This window comes from Culex pipiens, chromosome 2 (genome assembly GCF_016801865.2).
Source record: "Culex pipiens pallens isolate TS chromosome 2, TS_CPP_V2, whole genome shotgun sequence".
NCBI lineage: Eukaryota > Metazoa > Arthropoda > Insecta > Diptera > Culicidae > Culex > Culex pipiens.
Window position 1 is genome coordinate 73,070,676 of NC_068938.1, and position 26,023 is coordinate 73,096,698.

General features: G+C 35.0%; 1 protein-coding gene across 2 annotated transcripts in view; it reads left to right on the forward strand.

Annotated features, from left to right (window-relative positions):
• LOC120422916 (ATP-binding cassette sub-family G member 1) overlaps positions 1 to 12,203 on the forward strand; it is a 68,812-nt gene extending 56,609 nt beyond the window's left edge. For both annotated transcript variants that reach the window (XM_039586490.2, XM_039586498.2), the window contains 7 exons: positions 3,174 to 3,412; positions 3,509 to 3,846; positions 5,649 to 5,817; positions 5,875 to 5,975; positions 6,039 to 6,194; positions 6,266 to 6,474; positions 11,745 to 12,203. In XM_039586490.2, the coding sequence (XP_039442424.1) occupies positions 3,174 to 3,412; positions 3,509 to 3,846; positions 5,649 to 5,817; positions 5,875 to 5,975; positions 6,039 to 6,194; positions 6,266 to 6,474; positions 11,745 to 11,883 (1,351 nt within the window). In that variant the 3' untranslated portion in view covers positions 11,884 to 12,203. The remainder of the gene's footprint in view (positions 1 to 3,173; positions 3,413 to 3,508; positions 3,847 to 5,648; positions 5,818 to 5,874; positions 5,976 to 6,038; positions 6,195 to 6,265; positions 6,475 to 11,744) is intronic.
• The last annotated feature ends 13,820 nt before the right edge of the window (positions 12,204 to 26,023 follow it).

The window sequence follows — 26,023 nt, forward strand, 5'->3', positions numbered from 1 at the left end:
AAAATAATGACAAATATGATATTTTTATATTATTTGATGTTATTTAACCCAATTTATAATTTTTTTTAATATGTAAATTATTTTAAATAAATTAATATTGTTTTGCATAATTTACAACTGCTTCAAATTGTAATTACAGCAAAACCTGTATGTACGCAGATGCATAAGGCTTCTAAATTTTGTTAAAGTCTCTATCTCAATTTTAATATTTAAAACTAATAATTCGTGAAAGGATGGAATGTTATGATTGATTTAGTGCTTTGTTTAACTTCTTCCAATCAGCAAATTATTGCTGTTGATAAGTGTGTTTAAAAAAAATCGATTTGGCAGAAACCTTCGAGCTTACCCTGATTTCGTTAGGTTTTTGCCTCATGAACAATGTTTTCATTGCCCTGTATTTCACTTTTTTTTTTTTTTTTTTTACATCACAGTTAAGAGTCCTACATACCAATTTCTTATTACTGAATTCAGTTAAATTTCCTGAAATCTGCATTACTGAAATTTTCAGTAAATGAAATCTTGCTGAAATTTCAGCAAACTTTGACAGCTCCATACGAATTTTAACTGATGTTCAGCGAAAAACTAACTGAAGATTTCAGTAGTGCAGTTTCAGTAAATATTAACTGAAAACGAACATCAGAATTTGCTGTGTACCAATAATGTTCTGCGGTCCAGGAAGTCGTCATTTTTCATTGGCAACATGTTATGTTATGCTTAGTGAAAAAAAAAAATGAAATGTTTTACCTAAAATTTATACGAATTTCTCTAAAAATTCCATCAAAAACTTCATTCAGAACATTTTTTTTTTATTTTCACTATTAGTTTTTGTCACTTCAATGCCAAGATACAGCCATTTTAGTAAAATAAAAGTGGCAAATTTTCAAAATTCCCTATGAAAAGTCAATTTTATCACTTACACCACTGTTTCAGCTATTTCTATTCAGCTATTTTTTTGTTTCCAAACCCTTTGTGTTGTTTTATAACAGCAATTTTCAAGCAAAATCAATAGTGTTAAATGATAAGACTATGTGATGTAAGTACCATTTTTCATTAAAAAGCGATTTTCATCAAAATCCTGAAAAAAAGTTGATTTAAAGGCGGTTAATTTTAAAAACAATTCTTCGTCATGGCTCTTACGTCACATAGTGTTATCAATGAAAACTATTGATTTCACTTGTAAATTACTGTTATAACGCAATACAAAATGTTTGGAAACATATACAGTGATGGCAGTTGCTGAAAAGTGGTGTAAGTGATGAAATTTAGTTTTCATAGGTAATTTAGAAAATTCACCATTATTTTTTTACTAAACTGGCTGCATCTTGGCACTAAAGAGACACAAACTGATTGTTAAAAAGTCAAAATGTTCAGAAAGTAGTTATGATATTGGCCTAATGAAAAATTTAAAAAAAAATCACTTTTCCAACTTTAACATGTTGTCAATGAAAAATTACGATTTTTTAGATTAATAAGCAGTATTGGAAGGACTCTTAACTATGATTTACAGGGAAATTTGAACACATTTTGCATGGTTTAAGAACAAAATTGATTTATTTGGGATCTAAAATAATCATTATCAAAATTGTTATGTTTTTTTTTCTTTTAGGCCATACATAAAAAAAATTAGAGGGCAATATAAATAATTATTGCTGGATATAAAAAAGTATTGCATAAACTTGTACCATTGAAACTTTTCAAAATAGATTTTGTGATGATTATTTTTGCATTTTTAATCAAACAGACAGACTTTTTGCCAATTTTTAATTTTTGGAACTGGTGATCGTAGAAAGAGATATAATTTTAAGAAAAAATAATTAATTCATTGAAATTTTGCAAGCTATCGACAGTAGCATACCTGTAACAATATATCATTTTGTGATACTTTCTGCTTCAACATGTTTTAAGTTGGGCTAGAAATTAGAAATTTAGATTTGCTTTGTTTTTTTTTGCCCCCACCAGAGCAAAGGGACAACAACTTTTAATTAAATTTTTACTAGCCTTATAATGAAATATTTCTCATGACAAATTGATTTAACCCGATACTTTATTAAGGTAATTGTGATACGTTTTAATTACCAGATTGATGACAGATTGATGATTGTCATTCCCAGTGGTTTTGCCTTCCTCACCTCAATGAGAAAAGGCTTTAAAATCACTCGAAAAATGAACTCGTAGACCCACCTTCACGTATACCTATCGACTCAGAACCAAATTCTGAACAAATGTCTGTGCGTGTGTCTGGATGTGAGTCCGTGCACCGAAAAATATGCACTCGATTATCTCCGGACTGGCTGAACCGATTTGGATCGTTTTGGTCTCATTCGATCCCTCTTGGGGTCCCACAAGACCCTAGTTAATATTATGAAGTTTAGAAAAGTACTTCAAAAGTTATGCTAAAAAAACGATTTTAGCTTAACTTCGGAAGATTGTAAAAAGGGTGGTTTTTGTAGGAAACCCATCATGCTATATATTATTAGAAAGGTATTTGAAAGACCTTTCCAACGCGTTGAAAATATTGAAAATCTGACAACCCCATCAAAAGTTATGAGCACTTAAGTGTTATTTATAGACTTTTTTGAAGCCGGATCTCATATATTTTGATGAAAAAGTTGTCCGGTCCGGTCTATCATGCGACCCATCGTTGGATAGGTAATCAAAAGACCTTTCCAACAAGCCCAAAAGATTGCAGATCTGATAATCCTCTCAAAAGTTATAAGTACTTTAGTGTTTTTGATACACGATAATTTGATAAAAAAATAAGTGTTATTTATACACTTTTTTGAGGATGTGTAGTGTCTTTACTTTATGAATGTGAGGAAGGCACCAACCACCTAAAGGTGGATTAAGTAACGTTTTTTTAGATTTGGTCAATTAGTTTATCATTTATTTGTTATACTAGTTTATTTTAGCTTCGTTCAATTTTGGTCAAATATTCCAATATTTATAATTTCGTTTGTGTAATGCTATACTTTAAAAAAAATGAAAAATTATGCTTTAACAAGCAAAAGTTGTAAAATAGCTTCATTCATTATCAAATGTCCCGAATCCAAAGTAGTCACAACCGTCAAATTCATTCGTGCAATTTCCAATAAAACCACCATTTCCATTTGATTGCATGTCCTGCTCCGGGGTCTGGCTGATTTTTAACGTGGCCTCTTCGTTCCAACGCGCAGTGGTCTGGACAGCTCGTCCTCGCTGTACACCATCAAGCTGCTCCAGCGGCTAGCCCGGGAAGGTCGCACCATCGTCTGCACCATCCATCAGCCGTCCGCGACCGTGTTCGAGATGTTTGACCTGGTGTACGCGCTCGCCGATGGCCATTGCGTGTACCAGGGCTCGTCCCTCAACACCGTCCCCTATCTGCACTCGGTCGGGCTGCAGTGTCCCCAGTATCACAACGCGGCCGATTATCGTGAGTATTTAGCCTAATTTGAAAAATGTTTCCATGAATTGTAACAAACTAAGTTGTAAGTTAAGTCTAACTAATTTCCAAATTCTCACCCCGTAGTCCTGGAGGTGGCCAACAAGGAGTACGGCAATTTCACGAACGCCCTCTCGAAAGCGGCCATTGATTGCCACTGGCGGAAGCCGGAAACGTTGCTCGCGCCGGTGGCAGTGTTACCACCCCACTATTTGGCGTACGACCGGAATCACAACGGCGACGAGAAGGTGGCAGTCCTGCCACCGGTCTACGGCGGCGGCAGCAACCTTAGCCTGGACATGCCTGCAAAGTGCACTGCCGATGGAGGAGTCAGCAAACACCGGACACCGATGCGAAGGCCGTCCGAATTCACCAAACTGTTGATCCTGATGAAGCGGTGCAACGTGCAGCTGTACCGGGATTGGGTACGTATTTTGGGTGGGATGGCATTTTGTGTTGACGTAATTAATTGGAATTTTGATCAATCAATTGGATCGTTCTTGAAAATATTGGTTAAGGGGTTGCATAAATGAGCAATTCTGTACGAAATCGGTCTTTTTAATTTCTGTATTTTTTAACTAGCCTGAAACTTATATGGCCTGAAAATTGCGAATTGCGAATTGCGAATTGCGAATTTGGTGTCTTCAGCAAAGTTGTAGGTATTGTTGAGGACTTTTGAGAAAAAAATAGGTACACGGAAATTTTTTTTTGCAGATTTTTTTTATCAATTTTTTTCACTAAAACTCAATTTCTCCAAATACGTATTTTTTGATTTTCTAGATTTTTTTATATGTTTTAGGGGACAAAAATCCCCAACTTTTGAGCCATAGAGAAACATGGTCAAAAAATCTGCCACCGAGTTATGAATTTTTGAAAAAATAGTGATTTTTGGAAAAAATCAAAGTTTCATGCAATTGCAATTGAATTTGCAATCGAAAAGTACTTCACAGATTTTTTGATAAAGGGCTCCGTTTTCAAGATATAGCCACCGAAAGTTTGATTTTAGCAAAATATTTGCAGTTTTTCAATTTTTAAAAATAGTGACCATGACCATTTCTAAAAATATTTTTTTAGAAAAGTTCAGAAAATTTGCTATAAAATTGTCTAAGAGATATTGAAGATTGGACCTAGGGTTTCTGAGATATAGCCGCTTTAAAAAAAAAAGAAACACGAAAATTGAAGTTTTCTTAATCTCACCAAAATAACCCACAATTTTCTAATGACGATATCTCAGCAACTAATGGTCCGATTATCAATGTTAATACAAGAAACATTCGTGAAATTTTCCGATCTTTTCGAAAAAAATACTTTGAAAATTTTTAAATCAAGACTAACATTTTAAAAGTACCAAACATTTTATATTACACCATATGGACAGCAGCCAAAATTGTATGGAGACCAAATTGGTTCAACCAATGACGCAAAATAGCTTATTTGGTCATAGGGAAGGCCCCCACAAAGTTTGAGCCAAATCAAAAAACACAAATAAAATCCATTTCCGGTTTTGGTAGAGAATTGCTCTTCTATCAAGACTTGTTCGAAAATATCGTGCTGAATGAAAATCATTTCTCCTGTATTTTAAGAATACAAGATTTCTTGAAAAAATACTTAAAGCTTTAGTTATTGCAATATAGTATGAATCAAAAATTTTAGAAAAAAAATAATATTTTTTTAAATACTACAATCTTTTTCAAAACAGTTTATTGAAAAAAAAAATCAATATGAGTATCCAATGATCAGGTTTTTTCGTACATATTGACCGAAATTTTATTTTTTTAATTCTTTAATTTTTCAAATAACTAATAAGTTAAAAAATTACTGGAAAAATATGTTATTAACGTAGTTTTGTTATAGTTTTAAGTGTTTTCAAACATTGATATTATTACTATCTAAATTTATAAACAATATTTTCAAAAAAATAAATCAGGACTATTATTTCAAAAGGGCCAAACACTCAATATTACGCCCTTTTGAAATGTTAGTCTTGATTTAGAATTTTTGATCAAAATGTATGAAAATGTTTGATCATTTGATACCCATCTTACAATGCCTAAAACGTTAAGTATTTTTCCAGAAACATTTTATTTAAAAAATACAAGAAAAAAAATAAAATTTTCATGAAAATTTAGTTGCTATGGATAACTCACGTCATCCCAATCCCAAACGCAATTCAAACAATTTATCCTATCATTGAACTTTTCTATACATTTTCCTCAATCAATTCCAGACCGTAACCCACCTGAAACTCTTTTTCCACGTCGTGTGCGCCATCGTGGTGGGGCTGCTGTTCGGCGACTCCGGCATCAATGCAACGAAAACAATCTCCAACATTGCCTCGTTCCTGGTGCACATCCTGTACCTGTGGTACACCACCCTAATGCCGGGGGTGCTCAAGTGTAAGGTTTTACTTATATTTTCAGAAATAGTTAACTGACTTCATCTTTTTGCTATAGTTCCGTCCGAAATGAAGATTCTACGCAAAGAATCTTTCAACAATTGGTACAAAATCAGGACATACTTTGTGGCGGCCATGTTGACGACACTACCCGTTCAGGTAACCAAATATCTAGAATTAAAGTCTTTTAATAAGAATAACTGTCAATTTCCCACCTCGTAGATCTTCTTCTCGATGGTGTACAGCTCGATAGTGTTCACGCTGACGAAGCAGCCACTGGAGTGCGAACGCTTCCTGATGTTCATGGCGGTCCTCGTGATGACCACGGTCGTGGCCGACGGATACGGCGTCTTTCTGGGGACGTTCCTCAATCAAATCGTAAGTCCCAGTTCGAACTCCAGTCGTCAAGCAGCTAATCTTTATCCCTCCAAACGTTGGGAAATTTGCAGAACGGAACCTTCATCGGGGCCATCACCACGTGCTACATGATAGTGTTCTGCGGTTTTCTCATCATGTTCAGCCACATGTCGGAGCTGATGAAGGCGTTCAGCTACTTGTCGACGCTGCGGTACGGCCTGGAGGGGCTGGTGCTGGCCACGTACGATAACGGCCGCACCAACATGATGTGCCCGGACGAGGAGATGTACTGTCACTACGTGTAAGTTGCCTTTTTGGATTTCTGGGGAGGAGGGTTCTGGGTTTGGTAGATTTGCAAGCCAACAAGCAGGGATTCTTCCAAGAGTTACGTGAGCTAATCGGATTAGGAGTGGCTTGCTGATGCAACAAATATGGTTTTGTGGGTAACGAAGTGGATTCTGGGTGGCATATAAACTTGCTTTTGATATTTATGTTTAAAGCAATTCCAGCTCACTTTTGTACCCGACCCTCTCAGAAATCTATGAAACTTTGTAGACATGTTATCCTGGGCCTATATAAGCCATTTTTGTGTATATGGATCCAATAGTACTCGAAAATAACATTTGAGAAGGGCGTAAGGTACCGTCAGTGGGGGTGACTATGGGTCAAAAAACGAAACACCTCTCGAAATTTCTTAATAACAAAAACAATTTAAATAACATCGAAAATCTTTTAACGTAGATTTGTTCTTAGATAGTTTACTAACATTTTCCCAAAATATGGTCGATTTTGATGAACACTACCTTAAATGCCAATTGTTTGAAAATTAACCCAATCTCACCCCTTAGAGGGGGTGTCATTGGGTCAAATGAAACTAAAATGATGCTCAAATACAACGATATGGTAAAAACAAGTCCTGCAACAGTGTTTCTTGTTCGAGGGAATCGTATTGACACGCTACAATGTTTGAAGTGGAGATTTTCAAACACTTGGGTAGTTTTCGAGCAATTCTAACAAAAATATTAGAAAAATGATTTTTCGAGAGGTCATTTTTGGCCAAAAACGTACCCCAACTTTAGACATCTGCCAAAATAACAGGATATGTTTTAGGAACGATTTTTTTTCAGCGAAGTCATCTTAAGATGTCCCCTACACAACCCTTTTAACAGAATTCAGTTTCATTGAAAAGAATCTGAGAAATGGTAAAATCCGTAAAAAATCATTTTGACCCAATCTCACCCCCCAGACCCAATGTCACCCCCACTGACGGTATTTAAATATTTTTGTATTTAGTAATTTAAAAATTTCTGTATCTCGAAGCTGTTGCGTCGTATCAAAAAGTGGTCAAAGACAAACTTGTAGGAAATTGGACGGGCTTTCTGAAAAAAATACACTGAAACAAAAATACACGCCACATCTATGAGATTTTTTTGATTTTTAAGTCTAAAACTTAAATTTAAATGTGATGTCACGATTTTTTTTCGTTCAATTTTTTTGAGGAAATAGCCTAAGATATTACCAAAAGACTGACGAAAAATGCAGGATGATGTGTCTCTCCTAAAAAAATACAAAAATAATTTACTAAAACTGTTTTTTTTCGAAAACTGGTCTAAACGTCAAAATTTTTAAAAATCAGTAGTGGGGATCGATTTTCCAGACAATTTTACATAAAAGTCTCCATATTGACCATTGTCCTATGTCCAATCCTTGGGAAGATACAGCGGTTTTAAAAATAAAAATGTTGAAACGGGTTTTTTGGTGGTTTTTGGCAATTTCTATATGACAGACTTGGTTTTTCAGTCTAGTAAATATTTTTACCGGAAAGCTCGTCCAATTCCGATAAGTTTGCCATTGACAGCTTTTTGATTTATATCGTTTTTATATTTACGTAAGCAAATTTACTGTCCTGGTTTCTACCACACTGAAAAAAATATTCTATTTTCAGTTATTAGCAATGCAAATAAGCTTATATCTGTAAGCCCTTACATCCAATTGAAATGCTGTCAAAGGCAAACTTATGGAAAATTGGACGAGCTTTCCGGTAAAAAATATTTACGAGACCAAAAACCAAGTCTGTCATATAGAAATTGCTAAAAACCACAAAAAACCAGTTTTTTCAACATTTTTATTTTTAAAGCCGCTGTATCTTCCCAAGGATTGGAAATAGGACAATGGTCAATATGAAGACTTTTATGTAAAATTGTCTGGAGAATCGATTTCCACTACCGGTTTTTAAAAATTTTGACGTTTAGACCACTTTTAAAAAAAATAGTTTTAGTAAATGATTTTTTTTTATTTTTTTTAGGAGAGACATACCATCCTGCATTTTTTGTCAGTCTTTTGGTAACATTTTAGAATATTTCCTCAAAAATATTGAACGAAAAAAAATTGTGACATCACCTTGAAATTTAATTTTTAGATTTTTAGATTTTTGTTTCAGTGTATTTTTTTCAGAAAGCCCGTCCAATTTCCTACAAGTTTGTCTTTGACCACTTTTTGATACGACGCAACGGCTTCGAGATACAGTAATTTTTAAATTACAAAATACAAAAATATTTAAATACCTTACGCCCTTCTCAAATGTTATTTTCGAGTACTATTGGCTCCATATACACAAAAATGGCTTATATAGGCCCAGGATAACATGTCTAGAAAGTTTCATTGAAATCGGATAGGGTCGGGTACAAAAGTACCAGAAAAAATCCTGATTTGAGCTCACGACTTGTATCATTTAAAATGTTTGTGGAAATTGCCTAAGATGTTACAAAAAGACTCACGAAAAATTCGCTAGCTCGCCTGAAAAATACAAAAATCATTTACTAAAAGAAAATTCAAAAACCGATAGTGGGAATCGATTCACCAGACAATTTTACGTAAAAGTCTACATATTGACCACTGCCCTAAGTCAAATCCTTTTCCTTTTGAAGTTACAGCGGCTTTTTTGCATTTCCTTTAATGTGTATGACAGACATGATTTCCAGTTTCGTAAATATTTTTACCGAAAAGCTCGTGCGATTTCCTATAAGTCAAAAATTCAAGATTCAGTGGTCAAAATTACATGGTCCCCGAATATCACTTTTCTCTAAAACTTAACCTTAAATTGCCACTTTTAAAAAACTGATTTTTTAAGGTATGCTTAGATGCTTTTAATAAATTTGGTCGTAGAAGGCGTAAATTACGAGATAAAATTGTGGTGGTTCCGACAAAATTGCTTGGATTGCAAAGCTCAACAACTTTCTAGAAGACGAAAAAATTCTCAAAAATATTCTTGAAAAGTTAGTTAGTGAGTCGTGTGGTGTTCGTCGGGGGGATCGGTGTGTGATGTCGCGCGCGAGAATCCGCGAGAAATTGGTGGAAGATTCTGGAATCATTGAAAAGAAGTTCGCGTCGAGGCCTTGGAAGTTGGGCCATTAGTCGTGTGGTGTTCGTCGGGGGGATCGGTGTGTGACGTTGCGCGCGAGAATCCGCGAGAAAGTGGTGGAGATTTCTGGATTTCATTGAAAAAAGGGATTCACGTCGTCGTGTGTATATTCACTTTCATTTAGTTTTGGAAGCCCTTCCCATAGCATCGTTGCTCGGATGGCACGACGGCGGTAGAAGTGAAAAATCGCGATTGAGGAATTGATAAGTCCTTCTCATAGCGTCGTAGCTCGGAAGGCAACGATTATGTTTTCCTGATCTATTTAAAATTGCACGTCGCCGAATAAATCGATGAATACAATAACATTTAATTTTGAAAGTCCTTCCCATAGCATCGTTGCTCGGATGGCACGCCGGCGGTAGAAGTGAAAAATCGCGATTGAGGAATTGATAAGTCCTTCTCATAGCGTCGTAGCTCGGAAGGTAACGATTATGTTTCCCTGATCTATTTAAAATTGCACGTCGCCGAATAAATCGATAAATACAATAACATTTAATTTTGAAAGTCCTTCCCATAGCATCGTTGCTCGGATGGCACGACGGCGGTAGATGTGAAAAATCGCGATTGAGGAATTGATAAGTCCTTCTCATAGCGTCGTAGCTCAGAAGGCAACGATTATGTTTCCCTGATCTATTTAAAATTGCACGTCGCCGAATAAATCGATTAATACAATAACATTTAATTTTGAAAGTCCTTCCCATAGCATCGTTGCTCGGATGGCACGACGGCGGTAGATGTGAAAAATCGCGATTGAGGAATTGATAAGTCCTTCTCATAGCGTCGTAGCTCAGAAGGCAACGATTATGTTTCCCTGATCTATTTAAAATTGCACGTCGCCGAATAAATCGATTAATACAATAACATTTAATTTTGAAAGTCCTTCCCATAGCATCGTTGCTCGGATGGCACGCCGGCGGTAAGATGGGAAAAGTCCTTCTTATAGCGTCGTAGCTCGGAAGGCAACGATTATGTTTCACTTTCTGGTCATATCATCTACCAAGATGAATCCTGACCTTCCCTTTCCTTCCCCTACTAACACAATTCCCCCACTTCCCGTGATGCTTGAAGGAGATGCTGTGGATTCAACGGTCTCATGCGGTGTCAACAGGTATAGAGCGACAAACTCTGTGTCTGATGAGTCTGCAACTTCAACTATCGGACTAACATTCCTACCTTTGTTGAACTGCATCTCCTTGGGGGGGCGCCGGTATTGACTTGAAGCAGAGATCTTCAGGGGTTATACAGTGAGGATGATTAGCTCCCACTAATCATCTGTTGGTTCATTGTGTAACTTCAGCTGATCCGTCAATAACGGAGTGGCAGCTCATTGGCAGTCAACCATGCTCATGCTCATGCTCAAATATTCTTGAAAAGTTAGATTTTCAAAATCATCCTAATCGTGAATCACCCTAATTTTTACCCCCTATTAATTTGCAACAACTCTTTGGAAGACGCCAAAGCTCCAAAACTTCACTATTTTTCGGAAAATCAATTTTTCTCTTAATTTTGCGATCTGGACCTTCACAATGATTGGTCTTAGGACAATGGTCAATATGGATACTTTTACGTAAAACTGTCTGGTGAATCGATTCCCACTGTCCGTTTTTGCAATTTGGTGTTTAGAGCACTTAAAATAACTGTTTCAGTAAATGATTTATTTTTTTTATTTTTTAGGAGAGTTGCTCCATCATGCATTTTTCATGAGTCTTTTTGTAACGACATATGCTAATTCCACAAAAATTATGAACGAAAAAAATGTGACTTTTGAAATTAAAAAAACAAAAAATGGCATGAAAGTGGAGTGTTTTTTCTTTAAGTGTATTTTTTCAGAAAGCTCGTCCAATTTCCTACCAGTTTGTCTTTGACCACTTTTCGATACGATGTAACGGTTTCGAGATACATCAATATTTCAATTACGAAATACAAAATTATTTAAAACAATTACGCCCTTCTCAAAAGTTATTATCGAGTGATACTGGTTTATATTAGAATAGGATAACATGTCTACAAAGTTTCATTGAAATCGGAGATGGTCCGGTACAACCGATTCCCTATTTGACATGGAATTGCTTTTTTAATTTTTGGTAGAAAACGATCTATAGAAGAAGAAAAATATATTTCTAAACATTTTTTCCTCATATATTCCACAGGAAAGCCTCCACAATACTGAAGGATCTCGGCATGACGCCGGAGAACTATCTGTTCAACATCCTGATGCTGGCGGTGCAGTTTGTGATCATCAAGGTGATTGGCTTCTGGTCGTTGAAGCGAAAGCTGCGCTGTGGCTAACGAGGGGAGGATAGGAGTAACTCTAGCAACTCAATGCTCCACTAGGAGGAATCAATCACCAAAATTGCCAAATTTTGCCCTTCAAATCACTTTTACCGCGACCACCGGTTGGTATGCGCGTGTGGTTTGGATTTTTTAGGTAGAAGAGTGTAAATTCTCTTGGGAGGTGTGCACGAATGCTGACACTAACTGTGAGATATTTCAGCAAAAGTAGGGTAGGTTTTTTAGAGGAACACTTTTTTTACTGTAACGGATTGTAGAACATTCCATTTGAGTTAGGGAAGAAGAAGAAGACAAATACACAAAAACACACAAACACACAAACAAAAACAAGTACAAGCAACCATGTTGTGACAAACGGAAAACAAGTGCACTTACTTATTTTATAGTAAATTATGAATAGCTTTAATCTGAGATTGTGATAATTGCAGCTGAATGTACTTTAAACATATACCAGTGAAATAAATTTGTAACGTCTGTTTTTTGCACAAACTCGGTAGAGTTGGTTTGCTTCATTCAAGATGACTGCTTGATTAAATTTCATTGACAATAGCCTGTGAAAAGACAGCTTATAATATGAAATTGAAGCCAAACAAACACACATCTTGTGTGCTTTGATTCCTACAATGATAAAACAAGGAACAATGTGCTTCCATTGTAAGCCTCAATCTCTAATCTCTGTCTTGTAATAGTCCTTGAATGGAAGACCAGCCAGCAGCATCCTCAACAGCCTCCCACATCAGCCAGATAGATCCGTCGCCATTGAAGCAAGTTCAAAAATATTAATTTCGCGTTGAGCTTTCACAGACTCCCCTCTCGTATGAAATGATGATCCTATCGAGTTGAGCCATACGTCAATCAGACTACTTAAGGACCAGCAGCAGCAGATTTGAGACCACTTTTTTTCGCCTTCTCTCTCCTCATCCCTGCTGTGGAAAAGTTTGAGCACAAGTCAGGATTCCGGCCGGCCTCGAATAGGCGGGCCCACATGGAGGAAGGCCGTCTATATATCGCTCGCGCGTTGGCTTTCCAGTTCACCGAGTCGCGAATTGTGAGGCGAGTGAGTATGGCTCAGCCTCAGGATAAGTTCGAAAGTGACTACTTTCTATGAAGAAAACGGTGGGGTTTGGAGTGTATGTGAGACGAAATTATTAATCATTTTAGAAGCCAAAAAGATTTTACCATAATTTATTCTTTAAATTAAAATTTCCGTAAATAAAACCGCAAATATGAGAAAGATATAATTTCAAAAGTCTATGCATAGTTTGATTTAATTACAAAGTTGTTCCGTTAACAGTTTTGAATCCAGAGTTTATTTTTAAATAATTCTTTTTTGGCATGAGGTCGCTGCAAATTTTTTTTCCAGAGTTTGTGTCATAACTTACAACAACAATTATTATTTATTGTGCAGTCTGAGGCCTTGCTGGAAACCCCCAACGTCGCGGAACATAAACTTTGATAATAATTGTAACGGTCTTAATTTTTTTATTTTTTTACGGGTGGTTATTTCTTACTAGAACATTTTTTAAAGCTTTTGGTTTGTTAAAGGTACACAGCAACCAAAGAAGTTGTTGTCTTCTTATTCCAAAATTGTAACACATTCGGACCAAATTCTGCAAATGTCTGATTTTAAAGATAGTCAAACTTTGATGTATTTAATTCTGTAGACCCAATATTAGGTTATGAACAAAAATGTTTTAAAGATACTGAGAATATATGTTATATTATTCATGGTTCAAAAGTTATGGTTAATGAGCTCCGCTAAGCAAAAAAACAGTGAATTAAAACATGTTGCAATCAATGCTGCGGAAATTCAAATTTCTCCGAATATTATGGGATTTTGTTCAGTTTTGATCGTATAATTTCCTCATCAAATTCATTCACCCAAAATTCAGAGTCGAGATAATCGTTCTCTCAAAATTTATTGAGGGCTCAGTGCCAAAATCGATAGAATAATGGTACCAACTCACACCATCATAACAAATGAGTTCATTCGTTAGTTGAATCAATATATCTCCAACAAGTGTCATACATCGACTTCTGACTTCTTCTTGGTCACCAAGCTGTGGTGGCCGAGGCAGCTAAGTCATTGGATTTAAAACCTGAGTTTTCATTATATTTGTTTTGTTTTCAAGCATAAAATCATAGAATTAGCTCAATCATATAAATTGCTGATAACCTACCCTTCAATCTATACAAGGACGACAGTTTTTAAAAAGCCTATATAAAATTAAAATAAGTTTTTTTTTGTTCTTTGTTGTGCTTTGGATTTTAAATGAACTACAATGTGATTCAAATTAAATAAACTTATACGCATATATTTCTTTTTTATTTGACATGATCAGAAGAGCTTGAAAAATTTCTTTGAAAATATCTTTAAAAAACAAGTGGTGACAACAAATTAAATGACACCAACCAATGTAAAATTTAAGATAAGTTTTGAATTTCATGTTGTACATAATAAAAATGTATGCAACAAGCGGCAAAAAGAAAAAAAAACAGCACGAGTCGTACTTATATCGGATAAATCTCGATTACTTTTTCAAAAGGTCCTATGTACAAAGGACACTCTTGGCGCATTTGTGGTTTTGAAAAAAATATCTATAAATACGACAAGTGCTGGAAAAATCAAGTTTTACAACAAGTTGCATAAATACAACATCTTTAGCAATCCCGAATAAACGCCTTTCAAATGAAATTTTTGCAGACATCCATGTGTTAAATAAATTCGCCGTTAAAATTAAAGAATAATTTGAAAATTTTACGTATTGATACAAGTGCTAAAATGTTTAACTTTCACAAAAAAAAGCATTTGCAAAAAACATATTTTACAAATTATTTTTAAGTATCTACCGCCAACTAGGAAAAAACAGTCTAAATAGGTAAGGAGATTTTAGCACAATAAATTAAAAAATCGGTGTTCTGTGAAATTGTTTTGTTCTAATCCTGTTTTAACTAAAGTAATTCAAAACATCATGCAAAAAATACTAATTAGCTGTCTTAATTCGTTTCATTTGTGCTGATTTGCCTCACATACCAGTGCTTGATGAAACATAATTTGATTTGATTTTTTTTCAACTTTTAAATCATAAATGTAAGTAGATATTTAAAGCGCTAGACATTTAAAATTTAAACAGTTCGCCCTAATAAACTAAATTAATGCTGATATATGCCGAATGCAAATTATAATGCTTTAAAATTACTATCGATTCTGAGGTATTCAACTGTTCATATATTTCCACAACCAAATCAGAATTTCCAGACCAATTTTTTTTTTTCGGGAATTCCAGGGACAAATTATAAAAAATTCCAGGATTCGGGAATTCCCGGTTTTGAAAAAATCCTGGGATTTTTGTCCCGGGAATTCCCGGTATGGACGCACTATTTGAGCATAAATTAAAAAAAAAATCAGGACATTGAAATGTGGAATTCTTGCATGCTTTGATAGTATGAAAAGCTCCGCCAAATTTCAGCATGATTAGAAAAAGTCGATTTCGAGTGGTGTGCCGCTTCACGTGAAATGACCCAAAATTGGTGGTTAATTATTCTCTCTTAAATCATGGATTGAAAAGGGTAATTCAATAGAAACAGATGAAAATAAAAAAATCTTTCATGAATGATCTACGGTGAAAATGTGATTCTGCTCAATTTACATTTTTACACATAAAGTTTAATAACAAAAAAAAATTGAACTTATAACTTTAAATCTTCATTCCTTCCAAAATTTAACTTTAACTAACTGTGTAACTAAAAACTAGAGCGTCCAATTTCCCGGGGTTACAAAATTCCCGGGAAACGGGAAATTTTCAACAAATTTCCCGGGAAATCCCGGGAATTCCCGGGAAATTTGAAACTCATAAAAAAAATCTGATCCTGGTTCTGATTAATATTTTACTACAATATTGTATGGAATAGCTACTTAAATGGTCAAATTAAGTGTGAGGATCAATTAGTTCCTTGACTGCAACATAACATACAATTTCAAGAAAATATTTAAATTTTCTAAATTTATAAGCTGTCTTTTAATTCGTTCATAATATCAAACAAATATTGATTAGTGTTTTTAGTTAAGAAGTATGTATTATTTTTTCAATCACAGTGTTTAAACAGTGAGTAAAATTAAACAATGCTCCAAAACCATAAAATTGCTTTTAAATTTGTCTCTATGATGAGTTAGAGAAAATATGATAAAGAATAATAATGATAATTAAGCTGAAATGAAAAAAAAAATAGTGCAGTAATTATGTTTACTATGGCAAAAAAATAAATAGAAAAAATGCAGAAAATCTGTTTTTCATGGCAAATATTTTTTCCATATCAAATCTTACCGGTTTGAGCCCATGAATAAATACACGCAGAAAAAAGTTTTGTAGAATCAGCCTGTACGAGGTTTGAATCAACAAAATTTTTGTTGAATATAATCAACGCCGATTTTGCGTCGAAACAAACCTTGATTTTATCGATTCCACAAAAGTCTTTTGTTGTTTTGAAAAAGCTGCTTTGACGCTTAGCGTTGATTCAACAAAAATTTTGATTTTCAAATCAACAAAACGTTTTGTTGATTCAAATATGCCTTGGGTAATTCTCTACCAACTCACACGAAATCGGGAAAAGTTGCCCCGACCCCTCTTCGATTTGCGTGAAACTTTGTCCTAAGGGGTAACTTTTGTCCCTGATCACGAATCCGAGGTCCGTTTTTTGATATCTCGTGACGGAGGGGCGGTACGACCCCTTCCATTTTTGAACATGCGAAAAAAGAGATGTTTTTCAACAATTTGCAGCTTGAAACGGTGATGAGATAGAAATTTGATGACGCTCGATTTGATGACGTACTCAGAATTCCGAAAAAACGTATTTTTCATCGAAAAAAACAATAAAAAAGTTTTAAAAATTCTCCCATTTTCCGTTACTCGACTGTAAAAAATTTTGGAACATGTCATTTTATGGGAAATTTAATGTACTTTTCGAATCTACATTGTCCCAGAAGGGTCATTTTTTCATTTAGAACAAAATTTTTCATTTTAAAATTTCGTGTTTTTTCTAACTTTGCAGGGTTATTTTTTAGAGTGTAACAATGTTCTACAAAGTTGTAGAGCAGACAATTACAAAAATTTTGATATATAGACATTAGGGGTTTGCTTATAAACATCACAAGTTATCGCGATTTTACGAAAAAAAGTTTTGAAAAAGTTACTTTTTGCGTTTCTCTTTGTTTCGTCGTCCGTGTCTGTCACGGGTGACCATGAATGGCCATGATCGATGACGACCAACTTTTTCAAAACTTTTTTTCGTAAAATCGCGATAACTCGTGATGTTTATAAGCAAACCCCTTATGTCTGTATATCAAAATTTTTGTAATTGTCTGCTCTACAACTTTGTAGAACATTGTTACACTCTAAAAAATAACCCTGCAAAGTTAGAAAAAACACGAAATTTTAAAATGAAAAATTTTGTTCTAAATGAAAAAATGACCCTTCTGGGACAATGTAGATTCGAAAAGTACATTAAATTTCCCATAAAATGACATGTTCCAAAATTTTTTACAGTCGAGTAACGGAAAATGGGAGAATTTTTAAAACTTTTTTAGTGTTTTTTTCGATGAAAAATACGTTTTTTCGGAATTCTGATTACGCCATCAAATCGGGCGTCTAATTTTACATAAAAGTCCCTTTGACACCAAATTTCTATCTCATCACCGTTTCAGGCTGCAAATTATTGAAAAACACCTCTTTTTTCGCATGTGCAAAAATGGAAGGGGTCGTACCGCCCCTCCGTCACGAGATATCAAAAAACGGACCTCGGATTCGTGATCAGGGACAAAAGTTACCCCTTAGGACAAAGTTTCACGCAAATCGAAGAGGGGTCGGGGCAACTGCTGTGTGAGTTGGCGGAAAATTACCCCCTTATTTTTCTGCGTGTAGATAAGCATTGAATATTCCTCAAAAATCTGCTTTTACTTGAATTTTTTTTTTTATGCAATTCCAAGTTTTCAAATATTTTGAGCGAGTTTTTGAAATATGTTTGCCTTTTTCGGGCACCTTTTATATAATATGAAGTAGTTTTAAAGTGGTAATAGTTTAATTTCATTCCACAATATCGTATTTTTTGTAGCCCAACAGATGAACCACAGAGTAACACAGAGCAAGCAGTCCAAAGAAATGTCATTTTATTTTTTGGCTCCATAAGGTTTGCTGGTAGCAGGCGTGCGATGTACCTGCGATGTACCACATAGTGGAACCATAAATCTAATGGCAGTAGTGACTCTGTCTTACTCTGTGGATGAACTATTCCCAGTTGTGATTGCCTCACAAATTAATATCATCTGAAATAAACCTTGACATTTAATTTTGAGGCAAGTTCAATAAGAGTAGTTAATTGAATTCAATATAATAATATTAAATTCTTTCATTATTTTTTGTAAATTTGATAAAAATGTACCGAAAAGTATTGAAAATGTATATTTCCGCTTGAATTTCGGGAATTCCCGGGAAATTTACAAATTTCCCGGGAAACGGGAAATATATATTTTCGGGAAATCCCGGGAATTCCCGGGAAATTTTTTCCCGGGACGGGAAATTGGACGCTCTACTAAAAACAAGATTTAAAAAAATCATGTCAAGGTTAATTTCACTTCCAAACCTGCAGCATTTTAACCCTTCCTACAAACCACTAAATGATAGCTGCCATAACTTTATCAACTTCCCGTTACACACGCCAAAGGGACACAGAGTTTAGTAAAGATGGTAGAGGAAGCGATCTCTTATACACACAAACGAAAACCCACCGTGCCACGGACGACCGGAAAAGAAGGCATCAGCATATAAGCCGTTCTTTTCATCTTTTCACATAAATTGAATCGAGATAAAGATTGAAAGGCAAACACACACAAAAGAGGCAAATGTGAATCAGAAAAAGCGCACGTCGGGGAGGGTGTTGGGGGTGGATTTGGCCCTTTTATTCTTATGCTTATGCTCGTCTTAGCCTTTCCCCCATGCCCCTTCCTGTTGCGCCCCTGAATTTGGGTTTGATCAGTTTTCTTAGTGAGTCTGGCATAGATTTCCATTTTTTACGTGTGCAAACCCCAGTCGGATGAGCAGCCGATTTTGGGGTTGATTTTGGTAAAAGAAAAAAGAAAATCGTTGAGTAAGGGCAAGTCTTGAAAGTAATTTTTACCCCAAGAAGTGCAGAAAGTGTCACATTGCAGGGTGACGAAACGTGATTGTTTCTTGTTTCTTGTTTCTTGTTTCTTGTTTCTTGTTTCTTGTTTCTTGTTTCTTGTTTCTTGTTTCTTGTTTCTTGTTTCTTGTTTCTTGTTTCTTGTTTCTTGTTTCTTGTTTCTTGTTTCTTGTTTCTTGTTTCTTGTTTCTTGTTTCTTGTTTCTTGTTTCTTGTTTCTTGTTTCTTGTTTCTTGTTTCTTGTTTCTTGTTTCTTGTTTCTTGTTTCTTGTTTCTTGTTTCTTGTTTCTTGTTTCTTGTTTCTTGTTTCTTGTTTCTTGTTTCTTGTTTCTTGTTTCTTGTTTCTTGTTTCTTGTTTCTTGTTTCTTGTTTCTTGTTTCTTGTTTCTTGTTTCTTGTTTCTTGTTTCTTGTTTCTTGTTTCTTGTTTCTTGTTTCTTGTTTCTTGTTTCTTGTTTCTTGTTTCTTGTTTCTTGTTTCTTGTTTCTTGTTTCTTGTTTCTTGTTTCTTTTTTTAGCAGTCACCATAATAAGTAGAGGTGTTCAATACTTTTAAAAGCAAGAAAATGGAATGAAAAACGGAAATCTTTCCCCTCCAGTAAAGTTTTCCACTTCGATGTATAGTTTACACAGGGTTCGTGAGCAGAATACTAAGATTTCATTTAATACTTCTTTATAGATTTAATCGAGCTGTGTCTGTTTGTGGGTGGGTGTGAGTGTGCCTGCGCAAATCGCGTGCCACTTTTCGTGATCTTGGCAGCATTTTCTCGGGGCAGAAAATGTGGGGGAAAAATCTGTCCTCGCAGAAAAGGTGCTGCGGTTGATGTGCAATGGCACAAGATTGTCGCCGGATTACGCGGATTACCGACAGACTTTGGACCCTGGCAGTGGGTGGCAGTGCATTTGGTGGGCTATCGCAGCCGTGGGAAGGAAAGGAGAGACATTCGTGCAAGTGCAAGTAAATCCCGCCAAGTTATCTATTTCCGAAGTGATTGGAGGAATTGGATTCTAGGGAAAACTTTGCGATTGCGGAAGTAATCCTGTGGTTGGCTATGAAAATGGTGAATCTATCGATCGTTAGAAGCGTGGTTGTGAATTGTGAATACAATGGGCTTATAAGTTATAAAATATTACATGTACTGTATTCGTTTGTAGAGTAGAGTAGAGTAGAGTAGAGTAGGATTTCCTACATTTGAAAAAAATAATATTTCTTGCAAGCAATAATTTTTTTTAATTCAATGCTGGCATTGTTTTAAAATCATTCCTACTAAAAACAGTATTGATTTCCCAAAAAAACTTGTTTTCACACCAAACAATTCTCTCTGTCTCTCTTCCAAAACAAAGCGCTCCCATCCTGCAGCAGATGCATACGCAAAACTCTCCCTTTCCACCACGATCACCTGTCTACCTGCCCTGCCCGGGGCAACCTGTCTGCACCTTTCATCCGGCGAGCTCTGCGGAAACCTGGAATCTAATTTTATTATGCATAGGAAGCACTCTGCGTGTTCGCGCTGCATCTGCATCTGATATGCATCCATCCCGCTCTCTAACACGATGATGGTGATGGTGATGATGTTGCTTTTGCTTGCCCTGGTGTGATGATGATGCTCCATTAAAATATTGTAAATGCTTTTACAGAGATTGCTGGAGATGCATAAATTCAGGCTGAAGCTGCTGACGAACCTGACGATGGATGGATGGTGGTTGCTGCTGCTGCTGCTGTTTGGCCCACTTCTGCCAGTTCCTCTAGTTGCCGCTTTCCCCGGGCAAAAACTTGCACACAACTCAACTCAATCAGGCCTCATCACGTAATATTTATGATGCTGGGAGTGTAGAACTTCGCGGTGTCGGTCGGTGCTTTGGCATGCTGAAGTGGTGTAGTTCAGTACTCTACCTCTGCTCGTGCTGATTATGCTATTCTATTTGGTGGTGATTTTTACTTGTGCTGTGATGGTTTGTTTTTCTTTTTTCCAAACCCCGGTGAAGTTTGCTAATTCTGTAAAATTATAAATTGAATAGAACATTTAAGGAGGATGTTGTGTCTGGACCAAACAAACTGTGCAAAATGTAATTGCACAAAAGTGCTGCAGCAAGTGCTGTTTGACTTACCGGAACACGTGGTGGGAACATCAAATAAGCTCCAAACTCGATGCTGTGATATCTTGCGATGACGATCCTCTCATAACTTTGACCTTCCTGCTTTCTTGCTTTGCGTTATTCATAGTACAGTCATCCCACCTATGGCATACGTCTGCCTGTGTGGATCAATCGGACCGCGCACTGGACTCACAATCCAGAGGTTGCCGGTTCGAATCCCGGGGCGGACGCAAAAAATTCTTCTTCGTGAAATCATAGTTGGACAACTGAAGTTCAGTTTTGGCCACTTTCAAGCGTATTTTCCATTTATGCGATTCATGCCATGTTTTTTAAACGATTCATGTCAACATCATATATAAAAGTCAACATCATATATAAAAGTCCCTTTGACACCAAATTTCTATCTCATCACCGTTTCAGGCTGCAAATTATTGAAAAACACCTCTTTTTTCGCATGTTCAAAAATGGAAGGGGTCGTACCGCCCCTCCGTCACGAGATATCAAAAAACGAACCTCGGATTCGTGATCAGGGACAAAAGTTACCCCTTAGGACAAAGTTTCACGCAAATCGAAGAGGGGTCGGGGCAACTGCTGTGTGAGTTGGCGGAGAATTACCCATATGAGTTTCATTCTGTGTTTATTTTCCAGATTTCGATCCAAATTTTTATTATTTCTCACTGAAATGCCAATAACTTCATTTAGATTCATCCAATTGGGTTTCACGTTTCATTTCGTTGCATTCTTTTTTCAGAAAGGTTGGTATTTTTTGAAAACATTAAATTGATTTAAATTTGGCATTGTTATGCAGCAATTCCATTTGAAAAGAGCCTAAACCAAAAAAAAAGTTCTCCGATCGGGCTCAAAATTTTTCTGGGGGTTCCTTGGCCAAAATAATTAGACCCGTATTTTTTTGTTTGGCCATTAGGGTGGCCTACATCGTGCTAGGGTGGTTCAAAAAATGGCAATTTTCGTCATTTTTCGCAAAAACCACTTTTTTCTAAAAATCATATCTCCGCGCCATTTCATCCGATTTTAGCTGTCTTAGACGCAAAAGAAAGGTGATGAGTTTGGCTATTTGGGAAAAATAGTAAAAAGTTCCAAAAATCTAGCTTAACTATTGAAAAAGTCGTATGAAAACTTAAAATGGCGTTTTGACCGTGTCTGGACCAAAGAGCCTATGTCTGAAAATATTTTTATCGGATTCCTCGGAAAATTTCACATAACATATCAAAAAATTGGCGATGTCGAACCGTACGTTTTGGAGATACGATTTTTTGAAAATAAAAACTGCGTTTTTCGACGCGCCACGCGCAAAAACGGGAAAATGACGAAATCGGCAAAAAATCAACTTTTTTCACTAAAACTGCGATAACTTTAAAATTTCAGCGATGACCTATACATGTCTGGGTACCAAAATTTTCGTAATTGAGAGACGCAACTTTTGGTACCATAACATCTATAGGTCATCGCTGAAATTTTAAAGTTATCGCAGTTTTAGTGGAAAAAGTTGATTTTTTGCCGATTTCGTCATTTTCCCGTTTTTGCGCGTGGCGCGTCGAAAAACGCAGTTTTTATTTTCAAAAAATCGTATCTCCAAAACGTACGGTTCGACATCGCCAATTTTTTGATATGTTATGTGAAATTTTCCGAGGAATCCGATAAAAATATTTTCAGACATAGGCTCTTTGGTCCAGACACGGTCAAAACGCCATTTTAAGTTTTCATACGACTTTTTCAATAGTTAAGCTAGATTTTTGGAACTTTTTACTATTTTTCCCAAATAGCCAAACTCATCACCTTTCTTTTGCGTCTAAGACAGCTAAAATCGGATGAAATGGCGCGGAGATATGATTTTTAGAAAAAAGTGGTTTTTGCGAAAAATGACGAAAATTGCCATTTTTTGAACCACCCTAGCACGATGTAGGCCACCCTAATGGCCAAACAAAAAAATACGGGTCTAATTATTTTGGCCAAGGAACCCCCAGAAAAATTTTGAGCCCGATCGGAGAACTTTTTTTTTGGTTTAGGCTCTTTTCAAATGGAATTGCTGTATGTTTTTATTTCCCAATATCTTTTAATGTTGCACCAACTCGCAAATGTTCCAATTTGGTGTCATAGGCAAAGTTTTGGCTTATGAGCAGTTCTCTAAGATTTCGGTCATTCGATTTTTTATTTGTATTTTTTAATCCGGCTGAAACTTTTTTGGTGCCTTCGGTATGCCCAAAGAAGCCATTTCGCATTATTAGTTTGTCCATATAATTTTCCATACAAATTTGGCAGCTGTCCATACAAAAATAATGTATGAAAATTTAAAAATCTGTATCTTTTGAAGGATTTTTTTATCGATTTGGTATCTTCAGCTATGTTGTAGGTGTGGATAAGGACAACACTGAAAAAAATGATACACGGTAAAAAAATATTTGGTAATTCAACTTTTTGTCACTGAAACTTGATTTGCAAAAAAACACTATTTGTATTATTTTTTATTTTTGATTTGTTTTAGAGGACATCAAATGCCAACTATTCAGAAATTTCCAGATTGGGCATAAAATCTTAGACCAAATTATGAATTTTGTTATCAAAGAATTTTTTCAATTTCATTTTTCGATGTAAAATCAAATTTGCAATCAAAAAGTACTTAAGCGAAATTTGATTAACTGTACCGTTTTCAAGCTAAGGCCATTTTTAGGTTACTTTTTTGAAAAAAGTCGAAGTTTTTCATTTTTTTTAAATTAGTGCTCATGTTTGGCCACTTTTGAAAAAAATATTCTTGACAAGCTGAGAAAATTCTCTATATTTTGATTTTTTGAATTTTGTTGATACGACCCTTAGTTGCTGAGATATTGTCATGCAATGGTTTAAAAACAGGACAATTGATGTTTTCTAAGTCTCACCATAACAACCCACCAGTTTCTATAATCGATATCTCAGCAATAAATGGTCTGATTTCACGGCGTGTTTTCTGGGCAACCTTAAGGAGAAAAAATAGTCATCGCTACTGTCAAATGTGTCTAATAGGAAATTTTCTCAGCTTTCCAATGCTTCTTAGAGCGAAATGTTTCATCGGGATTTTTTGAGCTATCTATTTTTCAAGTTTTTTGTTCTAAATTCCTGTATTATTTATTGTAAACTTTATAACAACTATTCTGAAAACTTGTCAAATTATGTTTTTCATTGGTCATTTACACATCAAAATGTGCAAAACAAGGCAATAAACAACTTTAGAAAGGTTGCAAATCGCTAAGCATTTTTAAATTTAAGTTTAACCGAGTTTTTGAATATATGGGATTTATTCAAAAATGAAAATCATAAAACCATCTTAAAAATATTATTTACAAGAATTAAGAGATAATTACACAATTTTTGTGTACAAATATCACGTGTCTGCTCTTATTGAGCTGATACAATCGATTTTTTGCAGGTTTGAGATTGTTAAGTTTATTAATCGATTTTCATGAATAAATACTTAATAATGAATAAATACTTCTTAAAGCATACATGAACCGGGAACATGGATCCAAAAGATTATTTAAAATCGAAAATGAACTACCAATTACTGTTGCAAGGTTCAAAAGTCATATTCTCATGTGTATGAAATAACGAGAAAAAAGTTTTACTATTGAAAATGCATTTAAATGTAGGAGTAAAATTTGTGTGTTTTATCTCTGAATGTTGAAAACACTGCCACGTACATTTTTTGGTTTAAACAAAAATAAAATATTATCAAACAAAAAAAAATCAAACTGTGTCTTCCATTCCAAACTATTTAAACAAAAATTAAAGTATTTTTACAACGTTTTAAAAAGATATGATAAGACTTCTATAATATTGCTGATTCCTTCATTTCATACTCATGAAAAGTTTTTCTCCTAAAGCTCGCCACATTAACTTTTAGTTCAATTTTGAGTATATAATATGTTTTGTATCCATGCAATTGATTAATGTTTGTTTAAGGAACACAGAAAAAAAATCAATTCCCGTAATCGTGAATTGAGTTCACGAATGTGAGATCCACAAAGGAATTTATTCATGAGTATGGTGCATTTGCACCATGAACGTGAATATATTCCTTTGTGGTTCTCATAATCGTGAACTGACTTCACGGTTTCGAGAATTGATTTTTTTCTGTGAAATATGATATTTTTTTCATAACAAATCTCCTAACAAATCTCAAACTTGCAACAAAAAAATCGGTTTTATCAGCTTGATTCAAGCTAAATCCGAGCAGAAACGTGATATTCGTACACAAAAATTATGTTATTATCTTTTGAATATTGTAAAACATATTTTTTAATACGGTTTTATGATTTTCATTTCTGAATAAATCTCATATATTCAAAAACTCGGTTAAACTTAATTTTGAAAATATTTAGCGATTTGCAACCTTCTCCAAAGTTGTTTCTTGTCTTATTTTGCATATTTTGATGAGTAAATGACACATGAAAAACATCATTTGACAAGTTTCCAGAATAGTTATTACAAAGTTTACAATAAATAATACAGGAATTTAGAACAAATAACTCAAAAAATAGATATCTCAGAAATTTCCCGATGAAACATTTCGCTCTTAGAAGCATTGGAAAGCTGAGAAAATTTCCTATAAGACACATTTGACAGTAGCGATGACTATTTTTTCTTGAAATGTTTGTTCTAGAAAACACGCCGTGATTTACAATGTTAAAATATGACACATTCGTAAAATTTTCCGATCTTTTCGAAAAAAATATGTTCAAAAGTTTTAAACCAATACTAACATTATAAAAGGGCATAATATTGAATGTTTGGCCCTTTCGAAATGTTAGTCTTGATTTAATTTTTTTAAATATTGTTTTAGTATTGATTCAAACATTCATAACTCGGTCAAAGATTTT